Source organism: Meriones unguiculatus, chromosome 3 (assembly GCF_030254825.1).
Source record: "Meriones unguiculatus strain TT.TT164.6M chromosome 3, Bangor_MerUng_6.1, whole genome shotgun sequence".
Classification (NCBI taxonomy): Eukaryota; Metazoa; Chordata; class Mammalia; order Rodentia; family Muridae; genus Meriones; species Meriones unguiculatus.
Window position 1 is genome coordinate 2080527 of NC_083351.1, and position 14444 is coordinate 2094970.

At 55.8% G+C, this 14444-nt stretch overlaps 2 protein-coding genes across 4 annotated transcripts; one reads left to right on the forward strand and one right to left on the reverse strand.

The window, feature by feature from the left end:
• Positions 1-266: 266 nt before the first annotated feature.
• On the forward strand, positions 267-2926 carry Smim1 (small integral membrane protein 1 (Vel blood group)). Of its 3 annotated transcripts, none has more exons than XM_021655215.2 (4): positions 267-372; positions 650-773; positions 2406-2524; positions 2768-2926. In XM_021655215.2, exons 3-4 carry the CDS (start codon positions 2415-2417, stop codon positions 2892-2894), a joined length of 237 nt encoding a protein of 78 aa, XP_021510890.1. In that variant the 5' UTR covers positions 267-372; positions 650-773; positions 2406-2414; the 3' UTR covers positions 2895-2926. The 3 variants fall into 3 exon arrangements, with proteins under 3 accessions (XP_021510890.1, XP_021510900.1, XP_060234942.1); XM_021655225.2 differs by having other exon boundaries at positions 372-511; XM_060378959.1 differs by lacking the exons at positions 267-372; positions 650-773 and adding an exon at positions 2046-2307.
• Positions 2927-4485: 1559 nt separating this feature from the next.
• On the reverse strand, positions 4486-13346 carry Lrrc47 (leucine rich repeat containing 47). The gene is made up of 7 exons (XM_021655204.2): positions 12691-13346; positions 8902-9354; positions 7811-7927; positions 6855-6970; positions 6353-6455; positions 5846-5935; positions 4486-5697 (listed from the first exon to the last, which is right to left on the reverse strand). Exons 1-7 carry the CDS (start codon positions 13315-13317, stop codon positions 5452-5454), a joined length of 1752 nt encoding a protein of 583 aa, XP_021510879.1. The 5' UTR covers positions 13318-13346; the 3' UTR covers positions 4486-5451.
• Positions 13347-14444: the final 1098 nt, after the last annotated feature.

Genomic DNA, 14444 nt, shown 5'->3' on the forward strand with positions numbered 1-14444 from the left:
GCAGCTGCCCAATTGCAGCTGCCCAAGCAACGGGCGCCACCAATTCAAGAGGGCCATCTCTGTCCTTCATCTGAGCACCCAACCCAGCCTTTCTCCGAACTCCTGCCCGGCTCTGCGAGGCTGGGCAAGGACTTGGCGCCCTCTGCAGGCCTCTCCGGTGGCTCGCACGGTTCCGCAGTGGACCGGGTGTGTGTGGGGGGCAACCGTAGGGGTCCGCCCCTCCCCATCTGGACTTGGCCTTCCCCGCTAGGCCTCCCTCATCGCGGTCCTGCCCTTCAGACCCCGCCCCCAGCCTCGCGCCCCGCCCCCGTCCCCCTAGGGGCTGGAGACGCGTCCCCGCCTAGCGCGGCGGGCCTTAGCCGAGGGGCACAGGTGAGAGCGCTCGGCAGATACGGACTTCAGCTTCCCGCGCGGCCCACGGAGGTGGGCCTGGCAGCACGCCCCCACCACTCCGGGGTCCGCCGGGGCCAGAGCTTCCCTGGCCGGAGAATTCCGGAGTGGGAAGGGCTAGGTAGGCCTAACCACCGAGGGCTGTCGGGCCCGGAACTGCCGGCCCAGCTCTTGTCGGGCCAGGAACACCCTTGGGGCCAGTTCCTCCCTTCCCTCTGGCGGGCTGCGCCTCTTCCCACCTCTGTTTTCTTTATTTAAGGCTCGAGGCACCAACTCTACCTCACGTCCTGGTTTGCCCTGCTGAGGGAAGGCGGGATCTACTGGCCAGACCCTGACAGCCTTCCCCAGCACCTGAGGCTTCGGCCCCACCACGACTCGCCTTTGTAAGTTGGGGTCTCGCAGGTGCTCTGTGGGCAAACAGGTCTAACGAGCAGCTGCAGGTTGGACCCCTGGGACGCAGCTCATCAGGGGAGGCTCTGGGTTTGAAGGGGCCTTGTCCGCCCTTCCTACTGTCTGATGGTCGGACAGATCAGAGTGAAGGAGGTCCCGGGAAGCCTGGCCCAAGAGCTCATCTGACGGCCTGGCCAGCCGGAGATGGTTGGCGAATAACAGGATCCCACTACCTCAGGCGTGCACAGACTGGGGAGACTCCTCCTGCCCGAAGTCTACCAGCGGGCAGGTTGTGCTGTAGATTTAGAGACAGCCCTGTCAGGGTGAGTGCTGCACAGCAGCTGCATGTAAGCATAAAAACGCACAGGCTCCCTCGCCCTCTATTCCACCGCACCGGCACCTTGCCCACAGCTGGTGACATGACGAAGGAGGGACTGGGGTATTTAACTATCTCAGTCTAATGTGGCCGCCACATTAGGTTGGACTGAGTCCAACAGTCCGCTGTCCACCTGGAGGACGGGACAGCCTTGTACAGGCAGCTGGCGGATTCTGTATGGCACACTCAGCCGCACAGGCTCACTGCAGGCTGCTAGCGAGGGCCCCCACCTGAAGACAAGGGCGGCTGTTAAGATGGTGCTCTTCTTCCTACCCCAGCCTGGCATCCCGAGCTTCTGGAGGCATTTCCTGCAGCCCAGCAGCCGGCAGTGCCTTTAGGCCAGTGTTCAGGCTTATCTAGGGCGGTCTGCATTCCCACTGCCTCAGCTGCTGGGAGACAGGGTCCTGGAGCTGGGTGCCGTGAGGGGACACAGAGTACCTGCTACCTAGCCTTATCCTTATCTCACAGCCTGTACTTGTAGTGTGTCCTGTGCCCCTTAAGTAAACAGGAGCTAACAGGAGGGGTCAGAGGGTAACTGAGATGCTAAGCCAAGCGTCCAGTGTAGGCTTGTGGGTAGGCAGGAGCATCCATGCATGGCAATGTGGTCACTGTGTCTCCTGCCAACCCAGTCAGTTCTGTCCAGGGGTGGCTGGCCCTGAGGGGGGCCAGGAATAGTTTGGTAATAGAACCCTTCTGCTCTAGGCACACATGTGTCCCTACTTCCAACCTACAGCCTGTGGAGCCCCTGGACCCACAGAGGCCTTGCTCCAATCCGGGGCAGCAGAAGGAGGGGGGGCTGAGGACAGCTGCTGCCCTGGCCTCCTTCCTGGCTGGCTGGGCTGGCCGTACCAGCCACCAGCCACTGCTCATCCCTCCCCTTGCCAGCCTCTCTGGAGGGCGGCTTCAGGCCTTATCTGCAGGGCTAGGGAGCAAGAAGTTATCAGGTCGCTGGCAGCCATACTTTCCTGGTCCTGGGGGCTGTACTGTTGCCTACCCTGATAAATGTCCCACCAAGGAGGAGAGTAGAAGAGGCCCCCGTTGAAAGTGCAGCTGAGGGTCAGGGCTGGGCCACCACCCTGTCTCCTGGGGCTGGAATTCCTTCCTTATCTGGTTCTTCTGTTCTGACCCTGAGCTAGTTTCTAAGAATCCTGGTAAGTCCCCGCCTCCTCTGTGGCAGACCCTAAAAGGGGCAGCTCTAGCCCACCTTTTATGGGTCTGCTCTGATACCTGCCTTTTCTTCACACCCCAGGCCTACAGCATGCAGTCCCAGGAGAGTGGTGTCCACTACAGCAGGTGGGATGACAGCAGCCGGGAGGAAGTCAGCATGACCGCCATGTCCAGCGCAGAGGAGGCCTCCTGTTACAGGAGGTAAAACTTCAACCAGCCTGTGGTCCCCATTGTACTGCCTCGCTCTGTCCAGGCCCAGCCCCTGTGGCAGCCCAGCCAGGTGCCCACAGCTCTGCGCATTACCTCTGGGGTAGGCAGGTAACTCCCAACTCCAACAGCACTCAGGCCTCTTTCTGGTCAAGCATTTTCCTGCTCTAGTGACCCTCCCCTGCACAAGCCCATTTAGCTGCCCTGGCTTGTGCTCACTGTGATTTTTCACTCTAGGATCTCCCAGAAGCTGTGCTCTGGCAAGCTGGGGACGGCCATGAAGGTGCTGGTTGGAGTGGCCCTCTTCTGGGTCATCTTCATCTCGGGCTACGCCACTGGCTACTATGTGCACAAGTGCAAATAAATGCTGCCGCACTCCCAGCCCTGGGGATTCCCTCCCACGTACACAGACCCTTTGTACAGACACTCCTCCATGTACAGACCCCAGGCCACGTGGAGATGCCAGTGTGCCGTCAGTGCAGCTCCAGCACACAGGGTGGACCAGCTGGGCTGCCAGCAGAGGCACATGTGCTGGAGACTGGGCTCAGCTCCAGCTATAGGGCTCTTGTGCTCAGAAGCCTTTGGCCAATGCTAGGTGCTATCCTCACCAGCCTAAGGCAGAGGTCAGTCCCGAGATGAGGCTGGGATAAAGACTGGTTTGTATAGAGGGGCGCCTGACAGCCCTCAGCGGTGGGGCTCCTCCCTGTGGGCAAGGCTCCTGGTTCTCTAGGCCTTCCAGATTTCTGGTTGTGCAGGGAGGGCCCTGAATAAGGATTGTGTTTCACACCTACGTTTTCTAGGGGAGAGAGACGGCCACAGACAAGACCTCTCTGTGCCCTCACAGGTCCCAGCTCCCAGTCTTGGAATGTGTCCCCCGCCCCTCCCCCTGCCTGGGTCCTCTCCCAAGAACACACATAGACCTGTGAGGACAAGGCCTTGAACACTTGAGGGTGCTGTGGTCCCTCCCCAGCGGCCCATGTAGAACCTGGACCACACCTGGCTCCTGTGAGCTGTGAAATGGTCCCAGGCTTATTGGCCATGGCTAGAAAATTTTGAGGTCTGTAATCTGGGATGAGAAGGTGGAGGGCACAGGGGCAGCTGGTCTGTGGCCAGAGAGGGGAGGCCATACAGTAGGTGAGGAGTGCCACAAGACTGAACCCGTTGCTCCCTGTCAGGAAGGCCCCTCCGTTTTGGTTTTACCACTGACAAGCTGAGTGGCTAGCCAATCTGGCCAGGGAGACTGGTATTGCTGGCCACCTCATCCTAAGAGTTCTTGGTTTGGACTGTCCTGAGCTTCCGTGGCCCTCGTGTGGGAGTTTGCAGTGGAGTTGTCCCAACTGGCCTAGATCTCTCTACTATAAGTCAGAGATCTCAATTCTGACATCTCTGCCTCCACTCCCAGGTCCTAAATGAGGTAAGATGGTGGAGTGGGACCCATCTGAGCCATCACAGGACAGGCCTAGTGTGGCCCTTGTCAAGCACAGACCATCCAGGCCTGATAGTCCCTGGGGCAGGAGCAGGTGTGTGGCTGGACAGTGCAGACATGGCTGAGCCAGGAATACAGGGTGCAGTAAGGAGATGGGACAGGGAGAAGCAGGTGTATTCCATGTAAGGGAACCAGCTGAGGAGAGGAGTACCCAGGTCTCTCCTGGCAGTCCTGCACTGCTGAGCTGACAGTGGGGGTGGGCACCTAGCAGTACCCTGCCCTCCAAACTGGGCCAGGTCCTCCCAGCCCCTCCTGACAACTGTCCAGTGTCTTCACTGGACAGTGTCTTCACTAGCCTGGAGCTCTGGCTAGTAGTATGCAGGGAGCTGCCCCAGTGACCCCAAGGTCATGTACACCTGGTGTGGGTTAGAACCAGGTGGGGATTTAGGCTGCTTCCCCATGTGTGGCAACTGTAACACACCCCTGAGACAGTGGCAAGGCTGCTGGGGTGCAGAGATGCTGCTACCAATGGGTTTTTATTAGTTTTATTAGAACAAAGAGGCGCTCTGCTTGTATCTGTAAAAACAGTTCCAAAATCCCAAGGTTGTCATGGGCTGTGGTAGAGGAACAGCAGGAATGAGGGGCAGGGGACAGGGTGGGCACAGGGCAGCGCCACCCTTACACACTTTGGTGGAGCCACACAGTGGGAGAGTTCTTGCCATGGCTGCTCAAAGGGACCTGTGAGCAACTGTGTCTCATGGAGCTCTGGAAAACACCTACCAGCTTTGTCCAGGACACTCCCAGGAGAGGCCTGGAACCTCACTGGTCTGACAACTAAAGGCTCTTACACAGCCTCAAAACAGAACCAAACCCCCAAACAGCAAGCCCAAACCCAAACCATTGTTCTTTTAAAGAAGACAGAAATTGTCCTTTGGTCAAAGACCACCCACGAGAAGATGGTGTCAAGTGGAAAGGCTGGAGGGCTGGTCGTCTGCCCCGCCAGATGCTAAGGCACGGGGCCAGGGAGGCCCTTTGCAGCTGGCTGGTTCTTAGGACCAAGCGCTCTGGCTCAGGGATGGCAGGTGTGTGCTGGGAGCATGGCCACAGCTCCATGCTAGGAAGGAAGCTCGAAAAAGACTCAGATCACAACATGATGTTCCTGCACAGATGATGTTAAAAAAAGCTAACACGCTGTAGAAAAATAAACACTGTTCAACAGAATGCCTGAATTCAACGTGAATTTACACTGCACGGCCAACCAAGGGCAGGGTCTTTCCTACGTTATCTGACGCATGATTCCGAGCATTTCCAGCAGTTATCTCAACGATCCATGAGAACAACAGACAGAGAATCACATTTCACATTAGTGCTGTAATGATACACAACTCAGGTTACAACAATCACCGGACAAAGCAGACTCCCTAAAATACCCTGGGAAAGGAACGAAGAACAGCCACACTTATCTACAGCACACCGCAGGGCCACTGCAGGGCTGTCAGCGAACCACAGTCACATGGGGAGGGATGGCTAGCAGGTCGGCCTTGGATGGGTACACCACCTTCAAACTCCCCTCCAGGTCCACCACCCGGACCTGCTCCACCACCAGGGGGCACTGTCCATCCTTCCCAGCTCTCAGATTCAAGTTGGGATCAGAAAGCCCACAGCTGGCATCAGCCTCTGTACCCGAGAGCGCATCTTCCTCTTTATTTTCTGAAGTGCTTCTGCTCAGTTCTGCCATTCTCTGCAAATGAAGACAACCTTTTTAACTGGGAGAGAAGGGACCCAGGGAGTTGGCTGCAGTAACCCACAGAAGGAACAAACGGCAGCTATATAAAGGTGGGAACACAAAGCTGCCCCTCATGCAAGGATCTAGGGCTGGGCTAACTTACCAGGATGAGGCTGTCCATGATGTCCTTACAGAGCTGGAGGCTGGTGGCACTGGTTACTTCCAAGAACAAGTTGCATGTTGTTTTCTTAATCTTAAGAGTCGGATTTCAGAAAAGAATAGTTATTGGTGTGTGGACACCGGCCACTCAATGTATTCAGAAGAGAAATCTAGAAGCAGAGTTACACAGGGCTGGAGGAAGAGCGAGTGTGCTTGCCTCGTATGTATGAAGCCTTGGATTAATCTCCAGCAAGGCATAACCAGGCATGGTGGTGCATGCCTACAATCCTAGCATCAGGGACAAGGAAACAGGAGGGTCAGAATAATTCATGCTAGTTCTCAGCTTACGTATCAAAGGCCAGTCTGGGCTACATGAAAACCTGCTTCAAAACCAGAAACCTGTAGCAGAAAGGTCCCCAGCCCTCTGCTCTGCATGTCTGTCACTCAAAAGTGGGTAGCTGGGCGGTTAGGACTGCCTAGAGGGCAGGGCTGTCACTCAGACACTGCCTACCTTCGTCTTCTCACTGTTGGTTATAGGTGGGAAGGAAATCACATCTCCCTCCGCGTCCACAAGACATGGGTAGTTTTCTTTCCCGTCCAGTAGGTGAAGGTACCTGCGTGGGAGGGATCCAGGTGACAGGCACGGTGTGAGCGGCCAGGGAAGCCGAGCAGGGGCAAACTGCAGACCAACTAGGCGCAACATCAAAGCCTAAGTGTGCAGTGATGTGACCCCAGAGCTGCCTCACCCTGCATCCTCAGCTGCCCGGAGATCCTGGAGGCAGAGCTCAACAATCCTCACCCCAACATGGAAAAGCCGACAGCTGCCTAGAGCAGGAGTCCCCCACCCCAATGCAGCCTGGTCCTTTCAGGAGGGGTAGGAAGAAGTCTGGGGAGATTCCCTCCCCATCCAGTTATGTTTTTGAGCTTCTGGCAGCTAACGAGGCTGGCCAAGGTACCGCTGATTGGTGCTGGGTGGTATGCAAAGACCACCCTGTACACGCCAGCTGACCGACCTGTGCAGCCCCGAGACGCTCTGCCTCTTCTTCTGTTTTCTCTGCTCCTCAGCCTCCAGCTGCAGTTGCCTCACCAGCTCCTTGGCCTTGGCTTCTTTCCGCCCCAAAGGCACAATCTGCAGGAGCAGAGCCCATAGTTCCTCTTGCTGCCGAGGGCACCTTGGAATATAAGGGATGCTGGGAATCTCCATCTTAGCCGCTAGCTGGGGAGTGGCTTGCCAACTTTCCAGATGTGGAAGCAAGAGAGCAAGGCCCGTCACGGTAACAGACTGGCTGGCTATCTCCAGGACACCTCTCCCTCCCCCCACCCCCGGAGATGGGGTGCACAACGCTCAAAGTTCCTAGGTGAGCTTCACTTTAAACGCAGCTCACAAACAACTGTTTCTTAGAACCTGTGATTGCTGAGGCCAGTGAAGAGACAGGATTTAGTTGTACGAGCTGGTTGAAACTGGCACCTGAGGACTCCCTCAACCCCCTACCCCCAGTCCCCTAGTCTCTCTGCCAAACACAGCCCAGAAGCCAACAGCCTAGAGCAAGCAGCACGGTGACTCAGCTCACACTGGTGTTCTGTGAGTTCTGGGACATAAACCAGAATCACTGGTAATAAGCTGGGGAGCCATAGTGGCACATGCCTTTAATCCCGGCACTTGGGGGCAGAGGAAGGTAGAGCTCTCTGAGTTCAAGGACAGTCAGCTCCACACAAAAAGTTCCATGCCAGACAGGATTACAGAGTGAGACCCTGTCTCAATAAAAGAAACAGTGAAAGAAGCACCTTCTAAACCCCTTCCCTACCATGGGCATTTGTACAGCTATGTACTGCGCCCAGAGTGAGGGCAGGAGTCTCAAACCTCATGCACTTGCCTGCAAAGTACAGGTTAAGCTCCCCAGGTCCAACCCTCAGCCTGAGTCTCCTAAGGGAAAGGGCAATGTGGCCAGAGGGGTGGATTGGCTGGCACCTTGAGGTCCTCCGGTGGCCGGGCTGCATACAGCAGGGGCCCACGCACTGCCTGGAGATCATGGGTCGCAATGGTTGCTGCTGTCCTCTTCTCACCGAGGTCGTCATGAAGCTTCGTCTACAGACAAGAGCACAGCAGTGTGCTTCAGGGTCCCTGCTGTCCAGGGAGGCACCACAAGGAGGCCATGGCCGGTAGTTCCCTCCCAGCCTGCAAGTTCACTATCACAAAGTGTACCCAATCTGTCTCCCAACCATGTTTTTCTGGTCACTATCAGCCTCTCTCTTCTCTTTAATTCTAGAACATGGGACTTCTTTTGAGGATCTTTCATCTTAACCTATCACCTCATTCATAAGATAGCCTGAAGGTCTGCAACTAGGCCAGGCAAGGCTGGGGGCAGGGCACCACTGGCTTCCTGCCTGTGCTGCTGAGGGAGGTCTCAGATAGCAACTCTGGCCTTACTTGCACATGCCGTACTTGTCTCTGCTAGGCATAAACACAAAGATGTGCTTTTCATTCCTCAGCAGAGGCCGATGCCAGAGAGACAACCTTAGCAGGTGTCCAGTCAGCCAGAGCCAAGAGCTCCCATAAGAGCGTGCTGCTGACAATGGTCACTTAACTCATCATCATTTCCCTGTTTCTTTTTCTGGCTTTCTTCTTTGGTTTTTTGAGACAGGGTTATTCTGTGTAGCCTTGGCTGTCCTGGAACTAGCTCTGTAGACCAGGCTGGCCTCTACCTCACAGAAACCCACCTGCCTCTGCCTCCCAGAGTGCTGAGATTAAAGGTGTGAGCCATTAACTTGGCTGGCAGTGAACCTTCTACACCCTAAACCAGGGCCTGCTATGCTACCATTGAAGCAGGGACACTGAGGCACAGAGACCACCTTGCGTCTCCTGTCTCCGACTTGACTGCTAGCCCCAACAGCATCCCCAGCATGCACTCCCCAAATCTGTCTGCTATAGCATGCCCACCCCAGCATGCAGCCCCCACCAGGTAAGCCTGCTGCCTGCATGCCTGCCCTGCATGCAGCCACGTCTGCCTGCCTTGTACCCACCCCAGCATGCAGCCCCAAGCCTGCCTGCTGAGTGCCCACCTGGGAGCTGAGGAAGCGCCGGAGCGCATTTCCCGGCTGCAGGTCCATGCCTCTCACAACGGCCCCCACGATGTAAGGGCGCACGTCTCTGACCTCCGGGCTCACCCTGACTGTCAGGGGTGTGGGGTTCTCAGACACATGCAAGACCTTGAGCATCAGTCTGGCCGAGTCGGCTATCTCCTCCTCAACCTCCCCGCTTTCCCGACGCTGCTTCCGCTCCCGCCTCTTCTTTCTGTCCTCCTTCTCGGAGCCCTCTTGCCGGCCCTTGCTCCGACCGCCGCGGCCACCAGCACGCAGGTACTCTAGGATGGACTTGGTCTGGCAGCCACCCACCATCTTCTCCAGCCGCTTGTCCCGAAGCCTGTTTCCTCGAAAGTTGATCTCTTTGAGCTTAGGGCAGTCTGCCAGCTCGGCGGGGATCTCAGTCAGCTGGTTGTTAGAGAGGTCCAGTGTCTAGCGAGAGAAGAGAAGAATCAGGCTGCCCAGGTCTGCACAGGTAGACAACAAGCTCTCCTGTGGCCCAGCCCAGGAGCCGCAGCCGGGCTGCCCCATGAACTACCTGCAGGGCCGTAACTGCTTGCTGGGCCCCTCTCCCCTTCCTCAGGCCACAGAGGCTAGCCACTTCAACATGTCAGGCCTGCACGCAGTCTGGATCAGTGGGGAGGAGGTCAGCAGCAAGCTGGGTGTCACAGAGACAGATGCTGCCCTGCCTTATACTGCAAGTGTCTAACTCAGGGAGCCAACGAGTCTAATGAGCTTGCTCAGAGAATGTGGACAAGGCTTATTTACAGGAATGTGAGTGACCTCAAAGCAGCCATACTACTACAAAGAATCAACACAGCATGGATGATGCTTCCTCACAGCTGACTAGATGAGTGTCTGCACACACCTCCCCAGATCACAAGGCCTCACGTAACTAGGGTAGAATTACATACAAGTGGCTAGGAGGGGCTGAGATCAGTTCCAATGACCCTCTCTCCTTCTACGAGGGACACCAATAGTCACTGAGCCTGATCTGGGAGGTCCACCACAAGCATCAGTCACAGCTGCTCTGAGGTCCAGAGGACAGTGTTTTACAATAGGAAACCAAGAGGCATCTGCTCGGTGTTTCTTTGCCAACAGGTAGCCTGTGCTGCGTGCCTGGCTGGGAAGCAGTGTGAGAACCACACATAAACACTTCTAAGGGTTGGTGGGGACTCTGGTCTGCCTTGTTCTTTGCTCATCATCAAGCATCTTTCTGAAAGAGCCTGGGGGAGGTCTACAGCCACCATGGGTGTGAACACCCCCACCTCTGCGCTCAGCATAGTCTAGCAACATGGGGTGTGCAAACAGAAGGATGACAGCACAGGAAGTGGACTGCTACCGAAATGCCATCTGCTCTGGATGGCGGAGCTACTCAGCGTCAACTTATGAAGCAAGTGAGAAGAAATCTGTTTGGCTCAAGCTGTCAGGCTGCTTGGGCGAGAAGACAAAGCACAGAGGAGGGCTCCAGGCATACCACCAAGATACAGTAGTAAACTATAAAAGCTAAAGGAGAAAAACATGTAAAAGAGGGACACAGGCCCTTGAGGAGAAAGAGGCCAGGCAACAGCAAGGCCTTCTGGGTAAAAACACAAGGTTGGCTTGCACATGTGTGTGTCTCTGCAAGGGAGCAATAGTCTGAATGCCAGCTCAGTATCTGCCTGGAGCCCTGTGAGGACGGAGACAAAAAGATGAAAGAGGTCAGTGGGTCCTACCACACATAGCCATAGGGTGAAGCACCCTTCACCTGATGCTTGCTCATCTTCAGCCAGCCCTTGGTGCCGAGTGGCAACCTTGTCATGGGCAGGGAGCTGGGTTGGAGGTGTGCTGGGTAAGCAAGGATGGGAAGGCAACATCAGCAGAGGCTCAAGCAGGGCATGTGTGCTAGTGCTGGCCTTCCAGTGCCTATAGGAAGCTGTGAATGGCTGTGCTTGGGACATCTAGGTACCTTGCAGGATATGCTGAACTTCCAGCTCAACACAAACCCCACCCAGTTCAGTGACAAGTGGGACTGCCTGTGCTGGGAAAGGCAGCACAACATAGTGGTCAGAGCAATGTGAGATGGCATGTGTGGGAGACACGAAAGGACCACCTCAGTGTCAGACACCAGTCAATGCCTGCTGGGTGGATCACCAGGCCCCCAAGTCAATCTGGCTACCCGTGGCTACAAGTGAGATTCAGAGCTTAGGGAGGGTTTATTTAGCCCAGGCTCTCTTGCCGAGAGGCTTTGGTCCCTGTGTGAGCTACAGGGAGGGAGCAATCCTCAGCTGGGGGAACCTCCATGGGGGTGTCTTTGATGACTACGCTGCTGTCCTGCCCACTGCAAGAGTCTCAAGTGAAGCGCACTGGAGGCCCTCTTGATAGCTCCCCAAGCTGGTGTGGAGTCAGGTGTGGTAGCAGCTCTTGGGTAATGACCAAGGTTCCTGTGTTTGAGTCTCTCTTCTGGAAGTGCAGAAAGAAGTGGAGGTCTTGGTGCCGTTGCCCAGGGCCTAATCACATGCTTGTCTGTGCTGGGCTTTGCTTTCCTAACTGTGGAACGTGGTTTAGTGGCAAGTTGACAACGATGCTTTGAGTTGCCAGGTGAGGAGAGAGAGGTCCCAAGAGAAGATACATAGACAACAGCCAGCCAGCTCAGCTCAGTGTCAGCTAAACAGCCACTGAAGTAACTGGCAGGAAAGGCAGCTGAATCAATTCTCGAAGCCAAAAAGGTCAGTGGGTGAAACAAGACAGGCACCATATTATAACAGCCACCAGCCTCCTGGAATCCGAAACATCTGCTGCAAAGAAAGGCAGAGCAGCGCACATGCTGTGTCCTACCTAAGCCATGGGGAGGCCTAAAGTACCCAACGTACATCCCACAGCCTCCTCCAGGAGATGCCAAAAACATGCCACATCTGCAGAGTGGCCCACCCACATCCCACTTCTCTCTAACCCCCCCCCCCCCAGAAACGACTCACACACAGCCAAGTCTTTAAATCTACATAATAATCATATAGACATATTTGCAAAGTGAACTCTGATCTCTCAACAGCAAATTTCCTTGCAATCCAGCTGCTATGCTTATCTACCTTCATCAGGAAAGGTCTGCATAAACTCTAGGATGAGAAGTAGGAGACACAGACCTGCTCTGCCAAGAATGCCGAGGGTAGGGAGAGGGAACAATGGACACAGCCAGGTGGCCAGGATATGACTAAGCGACTGTGGAGACCCTAGGCTGCAGTCAGGTCTCGCGGGCTTTCCCGTGACTCACTTAACAGACAATGAGCACCTGGTGGGAGTCTGGGACCACAGAGCACAAGAAACCAGTCCCTTTCACAAGGCAGTCCCGAGGAAAACTCTAGGTGTGTTGTTGGCTTTGGGTAAGCACTTCGGCTTTCTATGAAACAAAAGCCTCGACCCCGACCAACCTCGGATGAAGGCTGTTGTTAAGAGTGAATATTACATAGCCCTCAATCCGCCGCCCAACGCCAATTCCTGTTCTCTTCTGTTTTTTTTTTTTTTTGTGCTTTGCCTGGATGCTCCGCCATTTGGAAACCCGATCAGCTTACAATTATACACACAAAACTAGACCTGGCTCCCTGCTCTTGGACTTCTTCCCACGTAAGAAAGCCAAGACTGGTAACTTTCAAACTCACACGTCTGGAGACCCTTGAGTACAAAGGTCCGAGAAGTGAGCTGAGATGGACCGGCTGCATAGGCAAAGACATCCTCCAACACCTCCAAAGAGGGGCAGCAGGACGCGTCCCCCGCCCCTCGAGCCCCACTGACCTTGAGCGAAGCCAGGTGCGCGATGTCTGGGCTCAGCTCCCGCAGACAGTTGTCGGCAGCTGCCAGCTCACTGAGCAGGGGCAGAGCTCCTGGCCGGAAGAGCTCGGCGGGGAAGGCGTCCAGGCAGTTGCCGGTGAGGTTGAGGCTCTGCAGGCGAGGGGCGCAGCGGGCCAGGTCGGAGGGCAGCTCGCGCAGGCGGTTGCCGCTGAGGTTGAGGCTCTGCAGCTGCGGCAGACCGGGAGGCTCGGCGGGGCCCAGGCCCTCGCCCGGCGGCAGCGCCTCCAGCGCGTTGCCCGACAGGTCGAGCACGCGCAGCGCCGGCAGCGGCCCCAGCTCCGGGCTCAGGCCGGGACCTAGCGCGTTGCGCCGCAGCACCAGGCTGTGCAGCTGCGGCAGGCCCTGCGCTAGGCCCGGCCCGGGGGCACGCAGGCTGCCGCAGCCGCTCACCTCGAGGTAGTGCAGCAGCGGCAGCGTGAAGAGCCGCGGCGGTAACCGCCCGCCCGCCGCCTTCACCCGCTCCTCCAGCCCGGGTCCAGTCAGCAGCAGCTCGCGCCGACGCTCGCGCTCCGCCAGCTCCAGCTCCGGCCAGGCCTCGGACATTGTCATTGCCGCCGCTGCCGCCGCCATCGCGCCGCTTCCGGAATGCGGGGCCTTACTTCCGGCGGCCGACGGAAAGGACCATAGAGAGCACCTTCGCTCGCCAGGGAGCCACCGCGCAGGCGTTTGTGGGACGGATGAGTGGAGCCACTCTCTCTTAAGCCTCACTGGGGCTGTCTAGTGTGCCTACTGGGAATCCTAATAGGCTATGGTGGCCACCTTTCCGAACATCCAAATACCTACTAAGGACACGATTATTCTGGGGATGTAGCTTAATTAGCAGAGCGCTTTTCTGGAATGCGTGAAGCCCGAGTTCGATTCCCAGTACATCATAAATGGGGCCTGGTGGTGTGCTCAGCCTGTCAAGGCAAGAGGATCAGTTGTTCAATGACATTCTAGGCTTACAGCAAGTTTGAGGCCAGCCTGAGCGACAAGAGCCATATTTCAAAAATAATAAAAGAGACAGACAATGAAAAATAAAGATTGTGTAAATATGGCATACTGGGATGAGGAAAACGAGATAAAGGGCTTCAGGGTACTGCCAGGAGCCTTAGATTTAACTAGAGGAAGATTTGGGATGGGCAACAGGAGGTAATCCAGTTGTTAGAAACACATGTCAGTCCGGTACTGGGAGCTTGGGGGCCAAGGAGCAGTCTTGGGACAAGATATGGTCTAACCACCTTAAATATGTTCTGGCTCTGCAAGGTGATTCAAAAAGTTGAGGTTGTAGCTGCTGCTTTCCTTACAAGACAGAGCCATCACGTTTCCATAGGAACTAAATGCTCCAGGGCGAGGCCTGGTGGTCAGAAATAATGAACAAGGACAAGACTCTGGATCGGGACTGGAATGTATCACCCCACGATGTGCTCCAAGTATTGCCTCTCTTTGACCTTCACTTCTCACCGGACTGTCTTGACCTGCCAGCCGCCCAAGTAATGAATGACACAGAGACTTATTAATATGAAAGCTTGACCTTAGCTTAGGCTTGTTCCCAACTAGCTAGTATAACTTAAATGAACTCATTTATGCTAATCTGCATTCTGCCATGTAGCTCATTACGGCTCCTCAGAGCCAGCACCTGTTTCTCCCTCCATGCCTGACTGGTGAATTCAGTGCCTGATTCTTTCCCAGCCTTCCTATCTCTGCCAGATGTCCTG